At 34.6% G+C, this 13,819-nt stretch overlaps 3 protein-coding genes across 7 annotated transcripts in view; all 3 read right to left on the minus strand.

Annotated features, from left to right (window-relative positions):
* Positions 1-13,819, minus strand: part of LOC125062329 (WD repeat-containing protein 7) — a 139,886-nt gene that overhangs the window by 90,336 nt on the left and 35,731 nt on the right. The gene's annotated exons all lie outside the window — the stretch shown is intronic.
* Positions 2,150-6,574, minus strand: LOC125062334. 2 transcript variants are annotated; one of them, XM_047668172.1, is made up of 3 exons: positions 6,418-6,574; positions 3,195-5,428; positions 2,150-2,389 (listed from the first exon to the last, which is right to left on the minus strand). In XM_047668172.1, exons 1-2 carry the CDS (start codon positions 6,443-6,445, stop codon positions 4,857-4,859), a joined length of 600 nt encoding a protein of 199 aa, XP_047524128.1. In that variant the 5' UTR covers positions 6,446-6,574; the 3' UTR covers positions 2,150-2,389; positions 3,195-4,856. The 2 variants fall into 2 exon arrangements, with proteins under 2 accessions (XP_047524128.1, XP_047524129.1); XM_047668173.1 differs by having other exon boundaries at positions 3,175-5,428.
* On the minus strand, positions 10,207-11,395 carry LOC125062331. Its single transcript, XM_047668170.1, has 2 exons — positions 11,291-11,395; positions 10,207-10,856 (listed from the first exon to the last, which is right to left on the minus strand). Exons 1-2 carry the CDS (start codon positions 11,313-11,315, stop codon positions 10,225-10,227), a joined length of 657 nt encoding a protein of 218 aa, XP_047524126.1. The 5' UTR covers positions 11,316-11,395; the 3' UTR covers positions 10,207-10,224.

Below are 13,819 nucleotides of genomic sequence, written 5' to 3' on the forward strand. Positions count from 1 at the left end.
CAAGTAATGTACCTATTTGTTCCTCCTTATAAATAAATATACTGAAGGCAACTTACAAAATATTTAAAATGTCCAGCCATGTGAAGTCAGCACACCCTTAATCCACTAAAATATAAGTAAGAGTAAGAGTTTTATGACGATCGTAGATCATATCAAGCGATCGCACGCTTATAAGAATCATAAAAGATGAGTTTTCTAAACATTACAGTGAGAAGTGTCCCGTTTCTCAAACGCCTTAAATGACCAACGCACTCGCGAGCTCTCTGAGAGTGTCCATGGGCATTCACTTAACATTAGGTGAGGGTTTTGCACCCTGTTCTATAATAAAGATTTCAACGAAAGGGGCATTATGCACGTGTGCAAAAACGTCCACAATCTTAACATGGAATTTGAATCAGGTTCCAATGTAGCAAATATAAGCATCATTTAAAAAAAACGAGGAAGGTTCAATTCGATGTGTGTTCAAGCATCTCTTCTTTTCTTAGGCCTACAACGCACTAGCGGCTGGCCGCAATGCGGTGTGCCGCTGCGGCGGGCCGCGGTATATACGGTCCGCCGTAGCGGCCTGCCGTATTCCGGCTAACCGTCCCTATTGCGGTCCTATTGCGGTCTGCCGCAATCGTCACTCGTCAGTGCTTCTTGAAATATTACAAATTCAAATTTAATGACGTGGAATAAGTGATACATGTATCTTATGTTCCATAATAAACATATTTTATTTTTTTATTTTTTACTCTTTTAAAATAGGTTTACAATATTTTGTTTACATTTGTTAAATAATTATATGTGATGACGTAGGTAGGACGGCTAACCGCGCCGAGTGCGTGGAGGGGACGCGGCGCGCCGTTTCATTCAACCGGTGCGGCTCGCCGGAGCTCCAGATCAACCGGAGCGGTTGACGGTTGACCGCAAGTCAGTGCGTTGTTATCGTGCGGTTTCATATAATAATCGATGTGCGGCCCGCCGCAGCGGCACACCGCATTGCGGCCAGCCGCTAGTGCGTTGTAGGTCTTATTTATTCATCTTATTGCCCGTGGAGCGATCAGGAATAGGACCCAGTTGCCGACTTTCAAAAAAGGCCTCATAGGCCACTTTTTGTCTAAATAGACCTAACATTTTTATTTCATTTTTATAGAACAGGGCCCTCTTCTCTTGAATGAAAAGAGTGTTTGCGAGTACGTTACCAGCTTTTTAAAAATTGGTACGCTCTTTGAAGGACCCTAAGTCAAAACGCTAAGTTGTGGAACGACGGACGTCGAGGAGATACGGGTGGCATTTTGCATTCTGCCTTGACGTCCGATGATGAAAGAATTAAGTACTTTTTAGAGGATTTGGCAGGTTATATTGTGAAGTTATTAAAGTCATTAATGTGTTTATATTATGTACAATGTACATGCCATCAAAAACATAACTTGTAAAAATTTTCGCAACTCAGATCTTCTACCGTAAAAAGTGAGATCCATGTAATGCCAAGTCAGTTCAACCTCTACTTAAGGTACCTTAAGTTATTAAGCTAACCTAACATCTCATAGTGACCATATTGTAGATACATATCCATGGCACCTAAACATTTACATTATATTGAAAATGATTTAAATAAAGGAATCGGTACTTAAGGCTTGCCTAAAATGGTTGTTTAATTACATTTCTCCTGCACATATTTGTTATGTGCTTACCCGTTCGATACCCACAATATGAGTATAACAGATCTTTTATGTTTTAAATAAATTGACTTGGCCATCTAAACACGATGTATCTCTCATATTATAATGAATAAGATTGTTTATAGCGATAGATTGAAGCAGCGTTGGCCTATATCAGCGTGCGACTCTCATACCTGAGGTCGGAGAACCATGGTGGTGGTGAACAATGGACTTTCCACTAACACTCGCTCGAAGGAAACCGTCTTGCCTTAGATCCACGACGGCGTGATCACCTACTTGCCAATAAGATTGACAATCATGAAACAGATTCAGAAATCTGAGGCCCGAACAGTAAAGGTTGTAGCGCCACTGATTTTTTTTTATTATTGTGATACATAATTTAATCCAGCACAACACTATAGGAAGGTCGAAAATGGCCTGTACTGTTTTGAGAAAAGATGCTCCCGTGCCTAGATGCTCTTCTGTTTTATTAATAAAATAACATATATATCCACCCATTCATTATATTAAATCAACCAAATGCTCTAATAATTCCTTGTGGATCAGCGGTATGGGAGGACTTGAACGGAATATACCAATTGTACTCATTCTTCCTTTACTCCGTTTCCCGAGGTTATCCGGTACCAGCATTCTTGGACCACTGTTTCTCAGGTTTGATACCTGGTCGCTCAAATCAATTAAAACTTCTAGATCTTTGGGTATTTCCGCTGTTGTATTGTAAATGGCTGGAATATTCAAAGAGTTAATATCTATTTATAGCAAGCACAGATACATGGTGGACTTTAAAGACAACTATATGGAAAGGATGAAGAGGAAAAAGAAGAAGAGCGGGACCCATACGGTGGATAGATATAGCGTTACGTAACAGTTTGAAGAGTTTAAATTTACAGTCAACTGGCTAGGCAAGCGATCCATGTCATTTGCCCAGCTGTTTGATCAACTAGCTGAGTATCTTTTGGGCCGCTAGTTAAACGGCGGCTTTTTATTGAAAAGTCTAGACTTAATTGAACGGTTAATTAATCTAGTTGGCTGCGACATATACATGGTGAAAAGAAATGAAAAAAAAATCCAAATTCTAACTAATGATCTGAAGAAGGCGTTTGATTTACTAGACAATAATAACATGAGATGGGTGGGTATTTGTACAGAAGCTGTTGGGCAAAAAGTATCAAAAAGAACGGGATATTTCATCCTTCTTTTGCTTTATCTCTCCTCTATCAGCTTTGAACTTTGATTTTGAGAATAAAGGCGTAATAAATTAGAAATAATTTAATTTTAGGGGGCAAACGGACAGGAGGTTCATCGGATGTTGTGATATCATGGACAATCTTTTTCAAGTGATATTTATATCATATGGAAGTTGGACAGAAGGGTGTTGTAGAAATTGTTACCCTCTTTGATCGTAAGTCGAATGGGTTCGGAAATACTTCAGTGTGCAGCTGGTTCCAAATAATGGAGGATTGAGGGTCCAAAGGATGTTTATGGACAATTATCTCTTTATAAGACTTACTTTTTAGCTAACAAACTTACCCAGAGCCAACATCAACCAAATAAAAAACATTTTGTATTGACCACAAACTTTCGAACAATTGTGTTTTATCCACAATTTTAATTGAGCTAATTAAACAAGTGTGAAGCCTACAAATTAATTTTACACTATGGAATTAAAAAATTAATCAATTTGTGCAATTTTATCAAAGAAATGTTGTATTTTTATGCTCATTGCTCTTACCTAAGCAAGCAGTATTGGCCTAGTGGCTTCAGCGTGAAATCTCGCAGTTCAAGTCATTTTCGAACACCTATAACATCGTTGTGAATAATATTACAAGCATGTATTTTCTGACTTTACCAAGCAGGGACTGTCTAAATACAATTTCATTCAATTTGAACCAGTAGTTTAAAAATTATAACAAGTCAAAATATCTGTATTTTGTCACTCAATGACCGATCATCAAAACTCTAAGGCACTTCGAGCAGACACAGAAGCTTCAAGAAAAAAATTGTATTTTAATATTGATATGGTCACTATAAGATGTCAGGTTAGCTGATTACGTAATAACTTAAGACAGAGGGCACCTGAAGTAGGGACTGAACTGACTTGGTATAACATGGATCTCACTTTTTATGGTAGAAGAACTGCGTTCTTTACAATTGACTTCAACTTGATTTTTTACAATTTGTTTTTGATGGAATTTAGCATTTCTGAAGGACATTGATTACTGACAGCTCACAAGAATAATAGTATACGAGTACATGTGTGAATAGGTGTAATTGAAGTATATTAAATCAGATTTGAATATTATCAGACCTATCACAGTGGCGAAGACTCAAGCCCTTATCCTGATGAGCCCGATAGATGATGATCCCGATGATCCCACCACCTTGAACCCCTGATCCTACCAGAACTACGCCTGTTTAGGCCTCTTTGTGCAGACATCCCGTAAAGTTTCAAAGTTTTTTGAAAATCTCTAAATATACTTATTGATTTATTACATTTAAAATAAGAAAATCAATAATAAATTTTTTGACGATTGCGACATTCTATAATATTCAATAACAAGGTTATATTGACATGTGCTGATCTACGAAGGTTTGAGTAATGTTTGTAAAGCACATGAATAATAAATATAATTGAATTATAATATGATATTTATTATTTTAATTTCAGTGATATATATGCCGTCAACGCCAAAGAAGTTTTACTTCAATCGCGCGTAAAGGTTACACGCAGACACTTTTCTTTAAAAAAATTTTAACTGAAAAAACCGTCTTTGGAAATATTACGGACTTCTTTTCGAAATAACAATAATATAGAAATAATAAAAAAAATTGCCGCGCATCACCATATCAAACTAATTCGAACTAAGGTCAAGGTTCAAGAAAAGAGAGTACCAATTCTTAAAAGGTCCGGCAACAAGCGAGCCTTCTGGCTATGCCCATGGCCGATTAATTTACATCAGGTGAGCCTCTTGTCCTTTCGCCTCCTGTTACAATTTTAAAAAATCACAAATTCTGATAAAACTCTTATTTACTTGAGTGACTGGTGGTTATTAAAATTTAAACATTTGTTATTTTGAACTCTTGGTAATTTGAATCTCTGGTGTCTTGAGTTTCAAATTATCGAGATTCGTCTATATAATTTGAAACTCAACTCGAATAAAAAAAACGATAGTATGTAAGCTTTATTCAAATTCAGCCCTTTGTAGCTTCATCATAAACAACTTTTGGTACTGCTTGAAATGCGGCCTTAGCTATCTCATCGACAGCGAATTCTATACCTTTGACGATTTCTTTGCCCAGTTTACCACCGACATCAGCTATAATTTTGAATAAATTCTTTCCAAGAAATAATTTTTCATTATCATGAATATCTAAAGGGTGCTTTTTGCTTTTATATTTTTTATTATGACTTACTCTTATTACGTCATCAATATTGTTATCAAATTCGTATTCATTCTTAAACAAATCTGCACCATCTTTGTCGGTTTCAAATTTATCTGTTTTCGTTTCTACATTCCCTCTGCTATAATCGAATGCTTTCGCAAACACATCCGAATATTTGACATTATAGTCTATTTCGTCTAAGACGTCTCTATCATTTCCGAAATCATTTCTTTTTGCAAGCATATTTAGATTTTTATCATTTTCATCGTCAAAATTCCATGTGTCTGCTTTAAAATCGTTGGTAAAGTCATTATTATCGCTTCTAATTAAGTAAACAACTCGTGGAAGGCATTCGGTTGTTTGTAGATGTATGAATGAAACTAAAACAAATATGTGTTATGTAATAACAAAGAAAATAAACTATCGACATTTTCAAGAATTTAAATAAACATACATTGAAATCGGTACATTTACAAAAATACACTTTTTTACTAATATCATACTTCTGGTAGGAATTGACCAATTTTTTATGTTGAATAGTCAAAATCAAAATATCATTTATTTACGCAGGTCATTTCTAGTCAGCGATTTATCGATGGTGGCTATAGGCTTCGTAACAGTGGAAGTATGACAACATGCTACGACCGAATAGACGCTGATAAATACGTGCAGTAGTAGACTAATCTCCGGAAAAGAGTCGAGAAAACTATTAAGCTACGAATAATCAGGGATGGCAACTTGCTGATGCTGGACTGTTTAACTTTAGTACTCAACATTTCGAAGCAAATGTAACCTTAATTGTAATTTCGGATTCAGCGTGCGACGTTGCCCTGAGATCATGCGTTCAAATCATGGTTGAACCATTTATTTATTTTTATTTTTTTAATGGATTCTAGCTGTCATTAAGGCATTTACAGATCAGCTCGGGCTGTTTTGGCGAGCGCACGCGAGTTTTCCTTCTACTAGGGCAAGGCCGTCTAATGTGAGACTCGTAACTCGGCTTGGGGCGTCGCGGGGTGTTCAATCGTCTGAAGGGCAGGAAGGAAGCTCACTAGAGTGATAACAGTACGAAGTAAAGGTCGTAAAAATAGACTTTTCTGTCTATTTAGAAATTGTTCGAACGAACATCGCAAGGAAACTGGCGAGACGGGGACACTTAAGGGGTTTTGGCAGATGCTCACCTACTTGTCTTTAAAAATCAGACAGAATTAGTAATCTCAGGCCAAGAGACCAAAGATTTATAAGATGAACCATCCTGTCGACGGTGACAAGGATTGAAATAAATGTTGGCGATATATATTTATTCATTATAAATATAACGATATTTATAATGAATAAACGAATATTAAATAACAAAAGTATAACATACCATAAGTGATAAATAGATAAGCGATCATGTTGAAATATGACTTCAATCTAAATGAAGAATTTCGAATCTAAATGAAGAATTTCAAATCGAAATTCAATTAACATGTCTTATCAAATCAATTGCAATTATTACAAACATCTCTACTGAAAAGATAATTATGTCTTCGTGTTTAACGTTCCGCATTATGCCTATTTTCGAAACTAAAAAAAGTACTTTGTGACAAGCGCCTAAATTAACAACTTCTATTAAAAATCTTCGTGCATTCAAAATCTATTTACCTCAAAGCTTTAGGCTATAGGTCATTCGAATTAATGTGGGTGTATTAGAGAGCACAGCTAATTTACAATACAATAATATGAAAATAGAGCTCTTAAATTTTAACAAAATTCTGTTTTCGAAAAAACGTACTTTGTGAGAAGCGCCCACATTTACAACTTAGAGCGCGCATTGCGCGATATTACTCTGTGCCGCTGAACGGCGTTGAATCTTGGACGCTGACAGAGATTGTCCTAAAAACTGGAAGCGTTCGAGATCTGGGTATACCGACTTAAGATACAACCGTGCTGGACATAATGACAGAATTTTGTATGACTCAAAACTTTGCGATTAAAGAGTGGCGGAAAGTTTCTTGTCAGTTCTTCTTGCCGAACTGGTAATGAATGTAAATTTACAATTAATTTAACTTTTTTTTGACGTTCATAAGTGTACTTGTACATAAAGTATAAAGAACACTAAACAAATATACCTATATGAATAAAGATATTTTGAGTTTGAGTTTGAATGCAGATTGAGCTTTCTGATAAACGATATAGGCCGGGCCAGATATCATATTACAAATATAATATACTAGCAGACCGGCCAAGCGTTGCTGTGGCTAAGATTTTTGTTATATTACATACTTAGTAGTAAACTATTCAAGGGAAACGGTAGGAGAACTTATGTGAAAGGTAGATGACAGCTTATGTGAAACGTTGATAATTTTAACACAGCGCCATCTGTTAGAATTGTAAACAAATATTTTGCAATAAAATAATATTGCGGGTATAAATTGAGATTTAAACTATCCTATCTCTCAAGTTGGATCGAACTGTACATGGTGTGAAGTCATCAAATTTGATTGATATCGGTTCGGTAGTTTAGAAGTCCATAGCGGACAAACAACGTGAAACGTAATTTATATTTATTAAGATTGATATTTCAAAGTTAACATCGATTTTACTTTAGTACATTATTATTGAATTGTTTTGTTTATTTGTTTTATCTATGTGTATACAATAGCTTGTCACATTAAATATTGTATTTTAAATTTATTGTACCAATGTATGCCGAGCGTTGGCAAAATTTTATAAATTAAAAGACGTTTATTGCCATGATTCAAACGTCCCGTTTATCAAACTTTAAACTAGTTGCTGGAGCTTTTAAACCATTTTTGTATGAAGTTTTACGAAGACCTTGATCTAATGTCACTACATCCTTGAGCATAATTAGCGGTATAAGTATATTTAATAAAAAATATTTAATTATTTTAAACATTTTGTGACCTAATCAATGTAGCAATACTAATTTATGATTAATGAACATTTGGTTTTGACAATGAAAGAACGAAAAGGCGAGGCAAATTAAAAAAAATTGTATGGTATCCCTAAAAGTTTGATATATTTTGTGGATTAAACTTACTTGATTTTATTTTATTATTTTTTACATAACTGTATTTCTAAGAAATTAAATACTATATGTATTTAGTCTTTTACTATTGATACTTTTAAGTGACTAGCAATAATGGAAAACTAAAACTATATTTATTATAAAACACAACTTTATTCGGAATAATCAAAATCAGAATCCAAAAAATCAATAAAACAAAGTTTAGGCCATTATACCTTTAACTATTCGGAAAAAATATAAAATAGAAATAAAACTGAGTAATTGCATGAAGTATCAAGACATTAAATCATACTAACCTAAGAAATTCAGTAACATTCTGTGTTGCCATCCGATAGTTTTCATATAATGCAATTATCTTCTTTCATTAGCCAGACTCTATTTGCTTTTATTTTTGAAAAATAATTCAACTTCGACGTACCCGATTGACTGTATGTTAATTATTTCGTTTTTATATAAAGAAAAATGTAAAATCTATAGTTGCAATATTTGTGAATATATGAGCACCATGTATCTACATAATGATTGAGTAATCTGCTGCATTGTTTTTTCTAACACCTTGCGCCTATTTTATTTTAGTAGTGTTTTTTTTTTTGTTCTAGGCAAGTAATTATCAAATCATTGTAAAAACCATTTTAAAAGATGGAGTGGAGTTTCTTGCCCATTCTTCTACATATGAAACTACTAACGTTTTTTAAATATTTTTAACTTATAATTTGGACTTTCAAAAGTGCCTTTTTAATAAGCCTAGGAATAAATTTAAAACAAAATAACTTCGTGTTTAGGACATATTCAAGACTCGTGGCATTGTCAAAAACTGGTCGTTCTTTGTTGTTAGTCATAATTGTAGTTTTGGAAGTGTTAATTTCTAGGCCAATGCTTTTAATTGCTTTTACTGTTTGGTTTTGATTATTTGGACAGTATGAAATAGTCATAATAGTTTGCTGTGCTTTTAGACCAGTCAGTCAAGACAATTAATTCATAATAATTCCAAAAGTTTTCAAATTTTGATGTAAGGTCGGGAGTGGTATTAAAACAAACTATAAAATTTTGCAACCTGCTCTGCGGTCCGGAACATTGTTAAAAATAAGTTTTGGTCGTGAAAAAAATTCCAAAAGTTCTGCAAACTTGGGGAAGTTTTCGATATAATATTTCATATCACGTATAAAATTTGCAACCAACCTAAGTGTACGGAACATTTTTTGTTATTAAAAATTAATGTTTTTCTTTATTAAACTGAAGGAAAACGTTCCAAAAGTTCTGCAAATTTGACAGATATATCGAAAATAAAATGAATAACAAAAAATGTTCCGTACACTTAGGTTGGTTGCAAATTTTATACGTGATATGAAATATTATATCGAAAACTTCCCCAAGTTTGCAGAACTTTTGGAATTTTTTTCACGACCATACAGCAAAAATTAATTTAATTGCAATTTTAACAATGTTCCGGACTGCGGACAAGGTTGCAAAATGAGATTTATTGTCGTCCCAATGTACCATTCACTTGACCGAAGTTTGAAAACTTTTGGAGTTATTATCAAATTTTCGATTTCGAATGTCTATAATGACTGGCCTATTTATGCACATAATAATACACAGTTGCAGCTCTTGACAGTTGTGTGATGACAACTTTTAGACATCAGTTAGATTTATCTTAGACGCCTGATGTTGCTCAACTATGTAGACCAAGAATATACGTATAGAGTACCTTATTATTATAAAAACGACATCAACATACACGTAAACTCTTCGGCTTTGCAGTTGTCCATGTGATGCGGTTAGCATTCCACTCAAAGTTTTATATATATTGTGTTTCAATGCCATTGGCTCGGCCGGCCTTTTATAAATTGGTGGGGCAAACTGGCAAGATCACCAGATTTTATGTTATACCACCATGGACACTGCCAATGCCAGAAGGCTCGCAATGCGTTACCAGCCTTTAAGAGAGCGTACCAATTCTTCAAGGACCGACAAGGCACTTACGAACCTTCTAGTCTCCTGCCCGTTTGCTTAAAAAAACTGGTATGGTTTACTAATTGGTACGCTCTTTTCTTGAATATTTTTGTTTATCGGACCGGATATAATACATTCTTAGACACCATATCTTTGAAAAAAATAAAAGCCTGTGTTATACATTTATAATTAATATTTGTTTTTACCAACTTTTCTTTTTATAGCTTCAACGCCTTCATCAACTCCTTTAGCAACAGCACCCAAAAATACACCTTCAAGTGCAAGCCAACCAATTTTGGCTATGATGAACGGGATCGGGAAAAACAGCTTTTCTTTTTCCATTTTGTCTTTTCTACCACGCAGGTTTGCATTCATCGGCACAATTTGATTTAATGTCGGTTTTACGACTCTCTCGTCATTTATGTCTTTATAGTAACGAATAATAAGTGGACTATCTTCAATTAGTTTGTTTTTATCGTCAATTACAGAATTTCTTTTATCATTAAAATAACGTATCATCACCGGTTCCTTTTTACCATTTTTATCTTTAATAACATAACGTTTAACTATTGGTGCTTCCCTTATTGAGTCCCTTTTACTCTTTTTGGCTTCCAGATATTCATATCTAGTTAAATATGATTTTTTTAGATCTTCATCTTCATCATCTTTAATTTTTGCTTTAAAATCTACACCATTTTGGAAATCAACTTCGTCGTCTGCGTTCGTTCTTAAATAATAGTTATCCCAAATATTATTATCATTTTTCGAGTTTGATAACTCACATATAATATTATTTATTAGTATGAATGTTGTCACTGAAACTAAAGTAGTATTTTTATTCATGCTGTTACAAAACATCTAGCTGGACCTGCATTTCTGCAGCTGTTTCATAATTTTCAAGCAATTCTTAGGTAATCAATTTAGGAATCATATTTATATAGTAATTTACATTTCAAAGGGTTACAAAAAAAGATGTTCAAATAAATAAATATCAAAAAATAATAAATTAATTAATCACTGGCGCGGCTACAACCCTTTTTAGGATGTTTTAAGAACAACATCGTGAGGAAACCGGCTTGCCTTAGACCCAAGAAGTCGACGTCGTGTTAAGTACAGGCTGCTGATCTCCTACTTGCCTATTAGATTGACATATCATGAAACAGATACAGAAATCCGAGACCCAGACTTTTAATGGTTGTAGAAGCCTTTTTTTAAAAAACATTGGTCTTTATTTTATTACAGAATTATGCCTTACCAACAAATGCAACGTGAAAAATCATTTTGCGCTGATTCAAATGATACTCTCAATTATAACGATTATCTTTTTAATTTCATGGCTTTACTGGGATTTGTCATGCATTGATACTGCTTTATGATCCACAGATAAGATAAAAATATTGTCTTCAACTGCATTTAATTAAAACTTTAATCACCTTCCCAGAAGAATCACTGCCGTGTAATGCTTTCAAGGGGAAGGTGATGATTAGATATTAAAGGCAAGGTGTCTTTATAGGTAAAGTATTAAGACCAAAAGTTTTGATAACTTTTATGAATAACTAAACAGTTCTTATCATTATGACATTTGCATGCCTATTTTTATATGGCTGACGTGCGGATTTTAATAATGTACCACATTATTTTGACATTAATAAATTATTAATATTATTTACTTATTTGGATTGTTTACAGCATTAGTAATCCTGGTCCTCACAAGTAGCAGCTTAATGGGGGAGACTCTTCTTCCCAGAACATAAATTGTCATGATTGAACATTAGAAACACAAAGATGTTTTGAAAATAAGCTTTTTCTACACTAGATAAATGTAACAATTGATATTAGACGGGCTTAGTTTTTAAATTTATTCCAAAAGCTTCTTTTTGATCATTTTCTTTCAGCCTCGTAATTTGCTCTACTGATATACATTAATTATTGAGATTCAGTTAACCTTTCGATTGACTTTTTAATTTTTGTTTATACATATTTTATAATTATTTTTTCTTTTGATTTTACGTTGACGGAGACTTCTATGCTATGGAAGGAACTAGGCTGGCTAAGTTGACCAGGACTTTACGCACAACGGACCTAATGTGAATCTAAGTCACACAAAAAAAGGAAATCAGTGGCGCTAAAACCTTTTTGAGGTCTGAGTCCCAGATTTCAGTATATGATTCATGATCATTTGTCTTATAGGCAAGAAGGTGATCAGCCGCCTGTGCACATGACACATTTCGACTTTGAATCTAAGGTAAGCCGGTATCCTCCGGTTTTCCTCCACCGTACGAGCGGTTGTTAAATGCGCATGATAAGTCCATTGTTGCGGCCGGGGTTCTACGACCTCAGGGATGAGAGTCGCAGACTGAAGCCACAACTTCGCGCTAAATATAATTCACGCATTATAAAAGCTATTTCAAGCTTGTATAATGCGCTCTGGAGCACATTAAGAATAAATTTACACGGACTTTATACCAACGGCTTAGTAGTACTTATTCTATGGGATAGCTGAAGACAACTAGAAGCCCACGGAAATTGCAGCTAGCCTGCTACGTTTGATAAGGTTTTTCGGGGATTAGTAATCCTAGTTCTGCAACAACTCAGTTTATTTGTGACGGCGGAAAGGAAGGTTATTTGCAGTCCCTAGGGGTAGACGTGGCACCAGGCCCCCTTAACAAAGGGTTAATTATTAATAGTAAACCAATTTTAACTATTCGTTTTATGTTTCGGCTGTTAATGTAAACTTATTTACACTAAGCAATGCTTGGATGAAACAGGACAGTACTTATGGTAGGGGAGCCCAAGAGGGGATTTCGGGATTTACTAAAGCGCGGCAGATTAATATATAGGGGGATACCTTGTACCCGGTTAAGTACCTCCACAAAATATGAGGCCCATATATAAGGCCGCCCGTGAAGGAGACAGGATCAGATTAGTAAAAAAAAATTGACCATCAGAAATTCCCGAGCGCGTCAGATTAAGGTAGGGTGAGTTAATTACATCCTAAAAAGTGTATATTCCACTAATCTGACAATTTGAGAGTGACGGAAAAAAAGGGGAGGGCAACAAAGTTGTAAAAAAAACGTCATCTCGAAATTCTCGAGCGTAGCTAATTTTTTTTTTATTTTGAAGGAAATAATTCAAGAATAATGAAAAATATATAATCTGACGATTTCCGCAAGCCGAAATAACAAAAATTCGTCGATAAAGTTAAATGCGTGCAGCTGCGTGATGCCTACATTTCCTTAAACCGATTGGAATCTACTAAACGGCGTTCTAAATATTTCCCTCAAAATTACATTTCCTGTGAATTTGAACCGATTCGGACCGATAGATTTTGAGAAATTTTGAAAAATCTTAAAAAAATAAGAATAATTTTTTTTAAAGTGGTTTCTTTATCGATCAACTTCAAAAACTAATCCGTCTTTGAGCTTGAAAAACCACGTCGATCGCCACCAACCTGGTCAAAAGCGGTTGATTCGTTCGAGAGATATCGTGAACGAAAGAAACCCGAAAAAGTGTTTTTACGGGATTACTCCGAAATTTGTGGTTCGATCAATCAAAATTACTTATGAGGATGATAAAACTGCGTCGAATGCCGCCAACCGCGTGAAAATTGCTTGATCCATTCAAAAGTTATTGCGGTTTGAAAATTCCAAAAATTGTATTCTATGAAACTTCTATCAGACTTTCGAGCTGGGAGAGCTCAAATGCATAGAAATGTTATTTCTATGAACTCAGCGAGCTCAAAATATCAATTTTAAGCGCCCAGGAATGGAATTAGCCGGAAGTT

The sequence above is a fragment of the Pieris napi genome, chromosome Z, assembly GCF_905475465.1.
Source record: "Pieris napi chromosome Z, ilPieNapi1.2, whole genome shotgun sequence".
Taxonomy (NCBI): domain Eukaryota; kingdom Metazoa; phylum Arthropoda; class Insecta; order Lepidoptera; family Pieridae; genus Pieris; species Pieris napi.